The sequence below is a fragment of the Thamnophis sirtalis genome, unplaced genomic scaffold (genome assembly GCF_051295495.1).
Source record: "Thamnophis sirtalis isolate CommonGarterSnake01/CBP01778 unplaced genomic scaffold, rThaSir2_p1.2 scaffold_3, whole genome shotgun sequence".
NCBI classification, from domain to species: domain Eukaryota; kingdom Metazoa; phylum Chordata; class Lepidosauria; order Squamata; family Natricidae; genus Thamnophis; species Thamnophis sirtalis.
This window is the reverse complement of record NW_028261383.1, coordinates 171,535,611-171,548,166: the sequence shown is the minus strand read 5'-3', so window position 1 is coordinate 171,548,166 and position 12,556 is coordinate 171,535,611. Positions and strand designations below refer to the sequence as shown.

The following is a 12,556-nucleotide window of genomic DNA, read 5'->3' as shown; positions in this document are numbered from 1 at the left end:
TAAGGGAATTAGGTTTATTGAAAAAAAATATTAATTGTAATTGAATATACACTGTACAATGAAAGTGAGATATTTACTTATATTAGATGAAAAATCTGTGATTATAAATGTAATTGAGAATATGGATGCAAAAACACTTGTAACCAAACGACATGCTGTATGTAATGGATGAGATCATTTTTTTAAAAAAATATTGGTTTATGTTTAAAAATAAATAAAAACAGATATGGAAAAAAAAAGAAAAATTTAAAGTAGGTCAAAGAATTTATTGAATATTGTAAGGTGGTGAAATGGACTTGTGTAATAATGAACGTGTGCTTCTTAAAATGTATAAACATTTATTGACATTTGAAACATAACAAATTAATGTGTGACAAAATGGAATTCAAATATGGTTATAATATACAGATGGAAGAGTGGGAAAATATGCGGTTGAAAGGACTGAAATTTGCACCATGATATAATGTTAAAGAGAACCATCTTATGTTCAACTATGTACTACTCCATGTTGTCTAAAGCACAAGCCAGAGGCTCCACATAAATATCAAAAAGCAGAAGTGAAAGGGCAGATTCTTGCTTGGTTCCTTTAAATCAGGGGTAGTCAACCTTTTTATACCTACCGCCCACTTTTGTATCTCTGTTAGTAGTAAAATTTTCTAACCGCCCACCGGTTCCACAGTCATGGGGATTTATAAAGTAGGGAAGTAACTTTACTTTATAAAATTTATAAAGCAGAGTTATAGCAAATCCCTACCGCCCACCACAGAGGTGGGTTCCTACCAGTTCGCACCTATTCGGTAGAACCGGTTCGTCAAATCTACCGAACCGGTTAGAAGAGGTTCCACCAGTGGACCCGGAAAGCAGGCCACACCTACGGAAGAGCTTCCAAATTTTTTTGAAACCCACCACTGGTCCTTGGATATGATTATTCTATACTATCATGCTCCTATTTATAAAACTCAGTGCCTCTGTGAAAGGTAAGGATGACTACTGCGTTTGTGGTGCAATCAGAACATTGCGTGTGTTGAAGTTGTTTTAACGCAAACCAAAGATGCCTTTTAAAAAACAAGTTGACATCCTATTCTTATGCAGGCCAGTGCTGTGTGTGAGGTAATTTAAGGTGGTTCTGGCAAGTGTCGTCGGCATCTTCATATCCGGTCACATGGGCGGCAAGCCACTCCCATCCGGTCACATGGGCGGCAAGCCACTCCCACAAAGGAGGCCACACCCACAGAGTAGGTTCGAACAATTTTTGAAACCCACCACTGTAATGCTGGCTCCTTCAGCCAAGAAATGGAGATGATGGTGCCCTAGACATGACTGATATGACTGACAGGGAAACCTTTACCTTTAGTAGAAAATATACAGCAGTGGACAGCTTGCAAATAGCAAATAGCAAAACTAACTACTAGCCAAGTGTATTTTCACCATTGGTTTCAGTGGCCATCGAAGGGGGCTGGTTGCAATTCCAGATGCTTCTCTTTCCCTTGCAGCTGTTTCTGCCTCTGTAAAGCCTTACAGCAACCTTTGGGCATGTTCTTAGCTAGAGCTGCGTAGATGAATGGGTGGATGCAAACATGGAAGTTTACTAGGATCCTAGTGATTTGGTAAGTGATGTAAATGGTCTTGTTCCTGTTGTCCTTCGCCCGATAATAAAAATTCAAATTGCGAAAGATGTGAAAGGGCCAGTAAAAGAGGGCATAAAGGAGCACCACCGTGGAAATCAGGATCATCACTTTGCACTTTTCATCCCTGGTGGTACCATGGCTGCGTCTAACCGCGCCAACGATGGCCACGCAGGAAAAGAGGGTCAGGACGAAAGGCAGCCCGCAGCCCACGGCGAGGAGGAACCAGCTGTAGGGTTGATACGCGGGGAATTGCGACTTAGTAGCGCTTCCGAGGCAGAGAGTTGCGTTACCGTTAGGATTCAGGGTGGTGAAATGAAGGACAGGGGCTGAGATGGCTATCGCGAGCAACCACATCACCCCGCTGGCAACTTTGGCGTGGAAGGGTTCGACGCGCTCACGGGCAAAGAAGGGATGGACGACGGCAATGTAGCGGTTCAGGCTGATGCAAGCGATGAAGAAGGTGCTGCCGTACAAGTTGACGAAGAAGACGAAGCGATCCAACTTGCACAAAAGGCATCCATAACTCCAGTTCTTGGGGGGGAAGTAGTAACTAGCCAAGGGCAATAAGGAGATGGCATAGAAGAGGTCAGAGAGTGCCAGGTTGAAGGAGAAGATCGTGCCAGGGTGCCAGGTGCGTTCCCAAGCCACAAAGTGGTAGATTGTAAAGCCGTTCCCCAAAACTGCGAAAATGAACTGCAGAACTATGACGACCCACAATTTCTCTTGGAAGTAGTCCAGGTCTTCTGTCCCAGTCTCCATCCTAGATAAAGCAGGATAAAGGAGATGAGAGGCTTCCAAAACTACCTGTTGACTACACCAGAGGTGGGTTCCTACCGGTTCGTACCAGTTCGGTAGAACCGGTTCGTCAAAATCTACCGAACCGGTTATAGAAGAGGTTCCACCAGTGGACCCGGAAAGCAGGCCACACCTACAGAAGAGGTTCCAAATGTTTTTGAAACCCCCCACTGCCACACACACACACACACACACACACGGAGAGAGAGAAAGAGAAAGAAAGGAATAAATAAATAAATAAAAGAAAAAAGAAAGAAAAAGAGTGAGAGAGAGATGAAAGGAAAAAGGAAAAAGGGACAGAGAGACAAAAAGAGAGAGAGAGAGAGAGAGAGAGAGAGAGAGAGAGAGAGAGAGAGAGAGAGAGAGAACACATGGCCGACAAGCCACTCCCACCAGGTCACATGGCTGGCAAGCCACTCCCACAAAGGAGGCCACACCCACAGAGTAGGTTCGAAAATTTTTTGAAACCCACCACTGGACTACAGGCAGAGAACGTGAAGGAGCATATTATCAGAAACGTTGACACCTATCACTTCAACTGCAGCCCTCTTAAAAAAATAAGTGACTCCCTTCAACTTTTTTTTTTCCCCTCCCTTGGAATAGATGCTTACTTGATAAACAGAATTTCCGGTAAGCCTAATACAGAATGATTAGGATGGTTATATAAAAATATGGAAAATAGAAAGAGAGAAAACAATCACAAAACAACTCGCATCTACTGTATAGTTAGAACTAGTTTTACCATTCATGATCTGCTATGCAAATTAATACACACAGTAAATCAATTTGTTGACGATTTAAAATTTCAATTTCATAAATTCTTAACTCGCCATATGATGTATTCACAAGCAATTATTCTGCCTACTGGTTTCATCAAAGCAGCTCTCCTATCTTTTTTCACATTTGATCTTCTGATGTTTTAGCAATCTACTGTATTCATTTTGAACTCTAGCATAATGAGAGACTCTGCAGTTTTCTTTGTAATTTCCCAGAATTTGTTTTTTCTTTTCTGGTTAGAAGCAAGCTCTGGATTTTAGCTCAGCCAAAAACCACATTAGGCACTTTTGTTTGGTTCACCAACAAGTGCACGCTCGACAAAAGCGTGCCGACAAAACCGTGGTGAGAAAAGAGCGAAGTTGAAATCGCGTCCACAGAAGCGCGCCGATAAATGCACGCCGACGAAAGCACGCTATCAGCAAACCACGCGAAAACAAGGTAATAACCCTAACCCTTATCCTAACCCTAACCCTAACCCTAACCCTAACCCTTAGGGTTATTAACTTGTTTTCGCGTGGTTTGTTGATAGCGCGCTTTCGTCGGCACGCATTTATTGGCACGCTTCTGTGGGCGCGATTTTGACTTCACTCTTTTCTCGCCGCGGTTTTGTAGGCGCGCTTTTGTCGGGCGCGCCTTTGACGGGTCACGCTTTTGTTTAATAGTTTTAGTACATTAATGCATCTAATGTATTCATTATAGCTTTTGTGCTGTGGCAGTGAATTTAAATTTGACCTGTGCTCCCTAAAATGACTTGAATATCGATTTCTTATGTTGTCTTTAGTTTGTCTATGCCATTGAACCAAAGTATTTGATTATCTTCCATTTTCCCTTGAACCTATGCAAATAGTTCTGTCTGATGATACTATCTACAAATAATGTATTCTACTGAAACTGCAGCTGGAAAATTTCTATTGTTGTTTGGTTCAATAGGATTAACGACATGGGATATGTGGGATCTGAGCTTGAATGTGAATGAAATCCAATTGAGTCCATGTTTTTATTTTCTGACACCTAGCTGATATAAATTTACCAGATTAAAGCTATAATCTTCTAACTTAATACCATGTTACCCCCCAAAAAATGCAACTAGTCCGATTTTCATGCCTGAACCAAATATAAACCCTACCCCTAAAGTAAGCCTGACTTAAGAGCCTGTGCACCCGGCTGGACGTCCATTCTGTCTGATTGCTGCCAACATAAGGCAGAGGTCACTAAGCGAGGCAGTATAGGGTCCCTTGCTTGAGCAGGGGGTTGGATTAGAAGACCTCCAAGGTCCCTTCCAACTCTGATATATTCTGAAAGCCTTGATTTGGTCGTAGTATCTAGGATATATCATCTGATGACAAAGTTTTAGCATTAGAGACAGACTTCCTGTATTATTCTGGTTGCCACCTTTCCCAGCCGTGACCCGTCAAAACCGCGTTCCACAAAAGCGCGGTCGACGAAATCGCGTATGTGACGTCATCACAGCGCGACGAAAAAGATCGAAAAATTGAAATAAAAATTAAATTACAGCAAGCAGATTCACATAAAGGTAAGCGTTAGGTTAAGGGTTAGGGTTAGGGTTAGGTTAAGGGTTAGGGTTAGGTTTAGAGCGTTAGCGTTACGTTTAGCGTTAGGTTAAGGGTTAGCGTTAGGTTTTTCGTTAAGGGTTAGGTTTAGGGTTAGGTTTAGGGTTAGGTTAAGGGTTAGGTTAAGGGTTAGGTTTGGGGGGGTTAGGGTAAGGTTTTCGCTTTATTTTTACATTTTTCGATCTTTTTCGTCGCGCTGTGATGACGTCACATACGCGCTTTCGCCGACCGCGATTTTGTCGTCCGCGGTTTTGTGGTGGAACCTTCCCAGCTTATCCACTGCTAGAATTTAGCAAGATACATTCTTCAATACTTCAGATAACCGGGCGCAGGGTTAAAAGACATACATATACATGGAACAAGGTGAAACAAAGTGGAAAGAATAAAATGAAAACTAAGAGAAGGAAATAGGGAGCGTTACATCAGTGTTCTCCAACTTGCCCCCGTTTTGTAAAACTACAATTCTCATAATCTCCAGCCAAAGTTGTTGGAAATAGTGAGGGGTGTAAACAAATGCATTTGGAGAACACTAAGACAGAGAGTGCAGTAGCTATTTAAATAGTATCCCGAATGCACATATACCTGATCCAGCTTCCAGTCGATTCCACGTAGAAGGGAGTCAGTTGTATTTTCCCTTACTGCAAAGAAGTTGTGAAGTCCGTATTCAAAGTGTGGTAGTGTATTATCATGTAGATTCTGAAACTGCAGCAGGAAGTAGATGAATCATGACTAAAATTTGCACAGTTGCGCAATTTTTAACTCGTGTGGGGAGTGCATGGGTTATGTGTGTGATTGAGTGAATGATCCCACTTTTTATTAACCTATTATTATTGTATTTTGTGTTTTTAACTATTACGTGGGGATTGTTTGAGTAAATGGATGTGTACGTTTGAAAGGACTGGGACTACAACCTGGCGCCTCCTCCACTGAGTGCTTTGCAGAAGGGTTAGGGGGCCCAGGCCCACCCCCAGTCCTAGAATGTTTGATGTAAATGGCCTGCCGGAGAGAGCGGCGGCTACGGGGGGGAATGGGGGCTACAGACACGGGGGTGGGCCGGAACATTATGGTCATGACGGGGAGGAGCAGGTACGGCGGGAACTTTAGGGCTAGGCATTACTGGGGAAGGAGGGTCCGCTACGTCACAGCGATCCCTCCTTCCGGCCCTATTAGTTCCACTCCAAGGCCAGATGGCGAGAGTTGTCAGGACCCTGGTCTCAGGCTGTTGTTGCTAAATACCAGGTCTGTGGTTCAGAAGGCTCCCCTCATCCGGGACCTAATATTAGACGAGGGGGCAGACCTGGCATGTATTACTGAAACCTGGCTGGGCCCGGAGGGAGGAGTCCCCCTCACTGAAATGTGCCCAGAAGGGTTTCAGGTGCTTCACCAGCTGCGACCTCAGAGAAGGGGTGGGGGAGTGGCTATCATCATCCGAGGGTCATTAGTTCCTCGTAGGATCCCTGCTCCGGAGCTTGTCGGGTGTGAGTCCTTGTTGGTGAAGTTGGACCTTGCGGGTCAAGTGGGCTTGTTGTTAATGTACCTTCCTCCCAACAGCATTGCAACAGCCCTCCCCTCGCTCCTTGAGTCAGTAGCCGAGCTGGCGGTCGAGTTCCCCAGGCTTATGGTACTGGGGGACTTCAACTTGCCTTCGCTCAGTGAATGCTCGGATGAGGCGCAGGAGTTCATGGCTTCCATGACAGCCATGGACTTGACCCAAGTAATTCAGGGTTCGACTCACTCAGCAGGTCACACACTTGACCTCGTATTCCTCTCGGAGCAGTGGAGACGTGATCTTGAATTGAGAGGTATTAAGATCTTGCCCTTGTCATGGTCTGATCACTTCCTACTGAGGCTTGACTTTCGGAAACCAATCCCGCACTGTAGGGAGGAGGAACCGATTAGGTGGTTCCGCCCCAGGCACCTGATGGACCCTATGGGATTTCAGACGGCGCTTGGAGAAATACCTGACGCTCTCGTCCACAGTCCGGTGGAGTCCTTAGTTGCTGCTTGGAATATAGTGGCGGCGGGGGCTCTGAACCGGAGTGCGCCTTTGCGGCCTCTCCAAGGTAGCAGATCCAGGAGGGCCCCTTGGTTTACCGAGGAACTCCGGGCGATGAAGCGCCAAAAGAGACGTCTAGAGCGCCGCTGGAGGGCCAGTAAATCTGAGTCAGACCGAGCACTGATGAGAGCCTGTATCAGAGCCTATCTCGTGGCAATACGGGCGGCGAAATGTGCGCATTTTGCCGCTCTTATTGCGTCTGCTGAATCGCGCCCAGCCGCCTTGTTTAGAATAACCCGCTCTCTCTTGAAAGGGAGGGACGCGGATGACCCTTTACAAGGTAGAGCTGAGGAATTTGTTCAGTTTCTAGCGGATAAAGTTGCTTGGATTCGGACAGACCTGGACTCCAATTGCACGGTGCCAGCCAAGGTACTGAGGAAAGGTCTTGAGCGGAGTTTATGGAGCAAGTTTCAACTTGTTGCTCCTGAGGAAGTGGATAAGGCCATGGGAGCGGTGAGTGCCTCCACCTGTATACTGGACCCGTGCCCCTCCTGGCTGGTCTCGACCAGCAGGGAAGTGACACATGGCTGGATCCAGATGATAGTTAACACTTCTCTCTGGGAGGGATTCTTTCTGCCCCTCCTAAAGGAGGCGGTGGTGAGACCCCTCCTGAAGAAGCCTTCTCTGGACCCAGCCATCTTGAGTAACTATCATCCAGTCTCCAACCTCCCCTTTGTGGGGAAGGTTGTTGAGAAAGTGGTAGCCTTTCAACTCCGGCGGTCCTTGGATGAAATCTGGATCCCTTTCAGTCGGGGTTCAGGCCTGGCTACAGCACGGAAACTGCTTTGGTCGTGCTGATCGATGATCTCTGGAGAGCCAGGGATAGGGGTCACTCCTCTATCCTAGTGCTCCTTGACCTCTCAGCGGCCTTCGATACCATCGACCATGGTATCCTTCTGCGATGGTTGCAGGAGGTGGGAGTGGGAGGCACTGTCCTTCGGTGGTTCTCCTCTTACCTCTTGGACAGGTCACAGTCGGTGTTGGTCAGAGGGCAGAGGTCAACTCCTAGGCCCCTCAATTATGGGGTGCCACAGGGTTCGGTCCTGTCCCCCTCCTATTTAACATCTACATGAAGCCACTGGGTGAGATCATGCACCAGCACGGGATTAAATACCACAAATATGCGGACGATACACAGCTGTATCTGTCCACCCCATGCCAACTCAGTGAAGCGGTAGAAGTGATGTGCCAGTGCCTGGATGCTGTCAGGGTCTGGATGGAAACGAACAAGCTTGCACTCAATCCCGACAAGACTGAGTGCTATTGATGTTCCCTCCCAAAGATTGGCTACCTATTCCATCTCTCAGTCTGGGGGGTGAAATTATATGCCCCTCAGAGAGGGTTCGCAATTTGGGAGTCCTCCTGGACCCACAGCTGACTTTAGAACATCATTTGTCGGCTGTGACCAGGGGAGCCTTTGCCCAGGTTCGCCTGGTACACCAATTGCGACCCTACCTGGACCGGGAGGCCCTTTGAATAGTCACTCATGCCCTCGTGACCTCAAGACTGGACTACTGTAACGCGCTCTACATGGGGCTGCCCTTGAAGAGTGTTCAGAGACTTCCGCTTGTCCAGAATGCAGCCGCGCGAGCAATTGTGGGTGCACCTCGGTTCACCTATGTCACGCCTATCCTCCGCGAGCTGCACTGGCTGCCTATTGGTCTCCAGACACGCTTCAAGGTGCTAGTCGTTACTTATAAAGCCCTACATGGCATCAGACCTGGGTACTTGAGAGACCGCCTCCTGCCAGTCACCTCCCAAAGACCTATTAGATCCCACAGATTAGGCCTTCTCCGAATTCCATCTGCCGGCCAGTGCCAGCTGGCAACCCCCCGGGGGAGAGCCTTCTTTGTGGCTGCTCTGACCCTCTGGAATGATCTTCCCGTGGAGATCCGGACCCTTACCACCCTTCCGGCTATCCGCAAAGCGACTAAGACCTGGCTGTTCCGGCAGGCCTGGGGCTGTTGAATTTTCCAGCCCTTTCGCGGTTATGACTGTTGTTGTATTTTTAAATTGTTTGTCTTTTTGTTTCTTTTTGTACCCCTTCCCCTTCTGATTATTAGCCGCCCTGAGTCTTTCGGGAATAGGGCAGCATACAAACCGAATAAACCTAACCTAAATAAAGTTGAAAAGAACCTGCGTTACACAATGGAAAGGCCTTTTATGGCTCTTTTGCATGTGACCACAATGTGCTGAAGAAAGAGCAAGCATATAGAAAGGAGGCGGAGGGATCCTTGAATGGTGTATTGGGATTGTAGCAGGTTGATTTCCCTCCAATCACACACAAACTATACATGGTCTTGTTGTGTATGCAGTCGGTATGTAAGCGTTTGCTGTCTTTGGGCATTTGGGTGTGATAAACCAGAGTGTTTATGATTTGTACACCTATTCTAGCTTTAGTAATGCAGGGGGTACAGTGTTCCTTTGGAGCAGACGTAAGTTTCCTAGGCTCAACGGCTATGCTTCGAGTGATTCTAAAGTGTGGAATAGCATGTGAAGCTTGCTTTGGTATTCCTCTAGTACAGCGTTTCTCAACCTTGGCAACTTGAAGATGTCTGGACTTCAACTCCCAGAATTCCCCAGCCAGCGAATGCTGGCTGGGGAATTCTGGGAGTTGAAGTCCAGACATCTTCAAGTTGCCAAGGTTGAGAAACACTGCTCTAGTAGTTCGATACCTACCACCTTCGGTAGTCCTCCCGCTGTACAGTGCGACTCACCGGGTTGGAGCAGATGATGTAGTAGGACTGACCGTCTAATGGAGTAAAATCTCACAGCTGCAGTTGAGTTTTTCTTAAATCCTACCTGTTCAGAATTTTAAGCTCCGTGGATAATTTAAGAGGATGTGAGATTAGAATGAAGCTATTGAGAAATATAAATATGATTTAAGAAGCAGCTGAGATCTTAGCTCCAAAATCTTCAATGCCATTCCATGTGACACTTTTGAATACAGCTACAAAAAGCAGGGTTGTTTCTTAAAAAAAACAATTGTAGAGAATAAAAACTTCTGCACATCTGCTACCAAGGGTTTACGGCATTTAGTCAAGCAAGACAGAGAGAGGCGTTTTTGACTTTAACCCCCCACCCCTTGAAATACTATTTGAAATTATAGAATTCTGAAATGATGCTTTAGCTGATCTAATCCGCGAATTCATCCCACCTCAAAGAACTAGAGATAAGCAGAGTGTCAGCGTTCCAAGTATCATGTAGAATTAAATCAGAGTCCAAGGCAAAACGATCCTTAAAGTTCCAATTTAATAAAGCAGACATCTTAGCACATCTGTGTTAATCCCAATTCTGGAAATTACATCACAATTCCACCCAGTTAAAAGTCCATGATCTTGTCCCCACACCCACAATCCATCACATGGTCCAATCTTCTTCTTCCACGCTGGCATCTCCACCCAGCTGCTTCCAGTCAGGTGTAAAAGTGCGGAGACAAAAGATGACCTTGGCTTCTTGTAAAGGATAACAATAATACATTCCACAATCCTACTCCTGTCTATTCCCCCCTCCCATCGACTATACTAATGAAACAGCATAATGAAATAAGAGAAAGTGTGGCAGGCCAAAATTCTAAAAGGAATATAATTGCAGGGCTGACAAAGAGGCATGCATTATTTGGACCCAGTTCCACCACCAATCTTATATTTCTGAATAGACCAAAAGGCAAAACAGAAATATGTCACTTGGTGTGAAAAGTTACAGCAATGGAAACAGTTGGTTTTGACCCTAACCACATCCTGCGTTCTAATCAACTTTAAAATATATTAGTCTTGCTAGAGTCTACAGAATGAAATAATCAGTTCAAAGAATTCCACATTGTGTATGTGTGCTGTATAGGTTTGCAACTATATTTGCAAACATCTTTATGATAAGGTTGTTAAGATTCAAAATTCAGAGTCATGGCAATCTCTGGATTTTTCTTTTACAATTAACACCTCATTGCTTTACTCACAAGTGGTTGCTAAAAATACTTTTTGCTAGGGGATAGGTTTCATGTTGTTCAGTTTATTTATTCTATTTTTCATTGATCAATGATTAAATAAGGTAGTCATTGTTTTAAAACATGTTGAAACATGTTCTAAATCTCAAAAATTGTGATCGTTTTTCTAATAGTAAAATATTCATCATGTATTTTTTCATAAATTTGATGTATTAGCAGGTTTGATTTGTTTTTTTGAATTTAGTTCTAGAAAACTGCATTCTATAGGTATATCAATCTTTATTAATCAAGGCTTGATTTACTAATTTAAACTGTCTAGAATTCAATCTAATTCAATCTCTAGAATGAGTGCAGAGAAGAGCAACAAAGATTATTAGGGGACTGGAGGCTAAAACATATGAGGAACTGGGTATGTCTAGTTTAAAGGAAAGGACTAGGGGAGACATGATAGCAGTCTTCCAATATCTCAGGGATTGCCACAAAGAAGAGGGAGTCAAGCTATTCTTCAAAGCACCGGAGGGTAGGACAAGAAGCAATGGGTGGGAACTAATCAAGGAGAGAAGCAACTTAGAGCTAAGGAGAAATTTCCTGACAGTGAGAACAATTAACCAGTGGAACAACTTGCCTCCAGAACGTGTGAATGCTCCAACACAGGAAGTTTTTAAGGAGATATTGGACAACCATTTGTCTGAAGTGGTGTAGGGTTTCCTGCCTAAGCAGGGGGTTGGACTAGAAGACCTCCAAGGTCCCTTCCAACTCTGTTAATCACTTGTAAAATCTTGCTAAAAAACTGCAGGAACTTTGTCCAGTCAGTCACCAGGAGTAAACATTGATACCCCCCATCCCCCCCCCAAAACCTTTGCATAGGTAATGCTCGACTTATGACAGTTGAATCCAAAATTTCTATTGCTAAGATCTTTGCCTCCTTTTGTCAGCGTTCCAAATATCATCCAGAATTAAATCGGAATTCAAGGCACAGCTTTCATCAAGTTCCAATTCAGTAAGAGACATATTAGTGCAAACTGAGGAAACCCGAATCTGAAAGCTTCCTGGGGTTTTCACCCAGTTGAAAGTTCAACATCTTGCCTCCACACCCACAAGTCCATCACATGGTCACCCACGACCCTGAGATTAAGAGTCTCATGCTCTATCGACTGAGCTAGCCGGGCCCTTCCTGTCCCCACGTGGAGTTCACAGCACTTTTTTTTTTTCTTTGCACCCAGAGGGAGAAACATCTGCCGCTATCTAGGATTGAACTCTCAACCTTCCCAACGGGAGGTGATTTGCTTCACCACTAGGCCATCACATGGTCCAATCATCGTCTGCCACGCTGGCATTTCTACCCATCTAGTTCCGGCCAGGTGCAGAGGTGCGGAGACAAAAGATGACCTTGGGCTTCTAGAAAGGAATGTTTTGTTTTGACAACAACACATTCTGCTCCTTACTATTCCCCCTCCCTATTCCCCACTAATGAAACAACAGAGTAAAATAATAGAACAGTGTTTCTCCGTGGCACAAAACCGCACTCGACTAAACCGCGCCCGATTAAACCGCGTCGCTGACGTCATCAGCAGCGCGCCAACAGCGACCGCGGAGAAAAAAGGGCGCTTTAAAAAGCGCTTTGAAAGCAAGCCGATTCAAGTTAAGGTAAGGGTTAGGTTTAGGTTTAGAGTTAGGTTAAGGGTTAGGGTTAGGTTAAGGGTTAGGGTTAGCGTTAGGTTAAGGGTTAGGTTTAGGTGTTAATTTTAGCTTTAGCGCTCACAGCGTGCTTTTTTCGTCGCGCTGT

The 12,556-nt window shown here is 45.2% G+C and overlaps 1 protein-coding gene across 1 annotated transcript; it reads right to left on the bottom strand.

The window, feature by feature from the left end:
• Nucleotides 1-1,098: 1,098 nt before the first annotated feature.
• On the bottom strand, nt 1,099-5,449 carry P2RY11 (purinergic receptor P2Y11). The gene is made up of 2 exons (XM_087710946.1): nt 5,354-5,449; nt 1,099-2,388 (listed from the first exon to the last, which is right to left on the bottom strand). The coding sequence occupies exon 2, from the start codon at nt 2,385-2,387 to the stop codon at nt 1,437-1,439; it is 951 nt and encodes a 316-aa protein (XP_087567072.1). The 5' UTR covers nt 2,388; nt 5,354-5,449; the 3' UTR covers nt 1,099-1,436.
• Between the last annotated feature and the right edge of the window lie 7,107 nt (nt 5,450-12,556).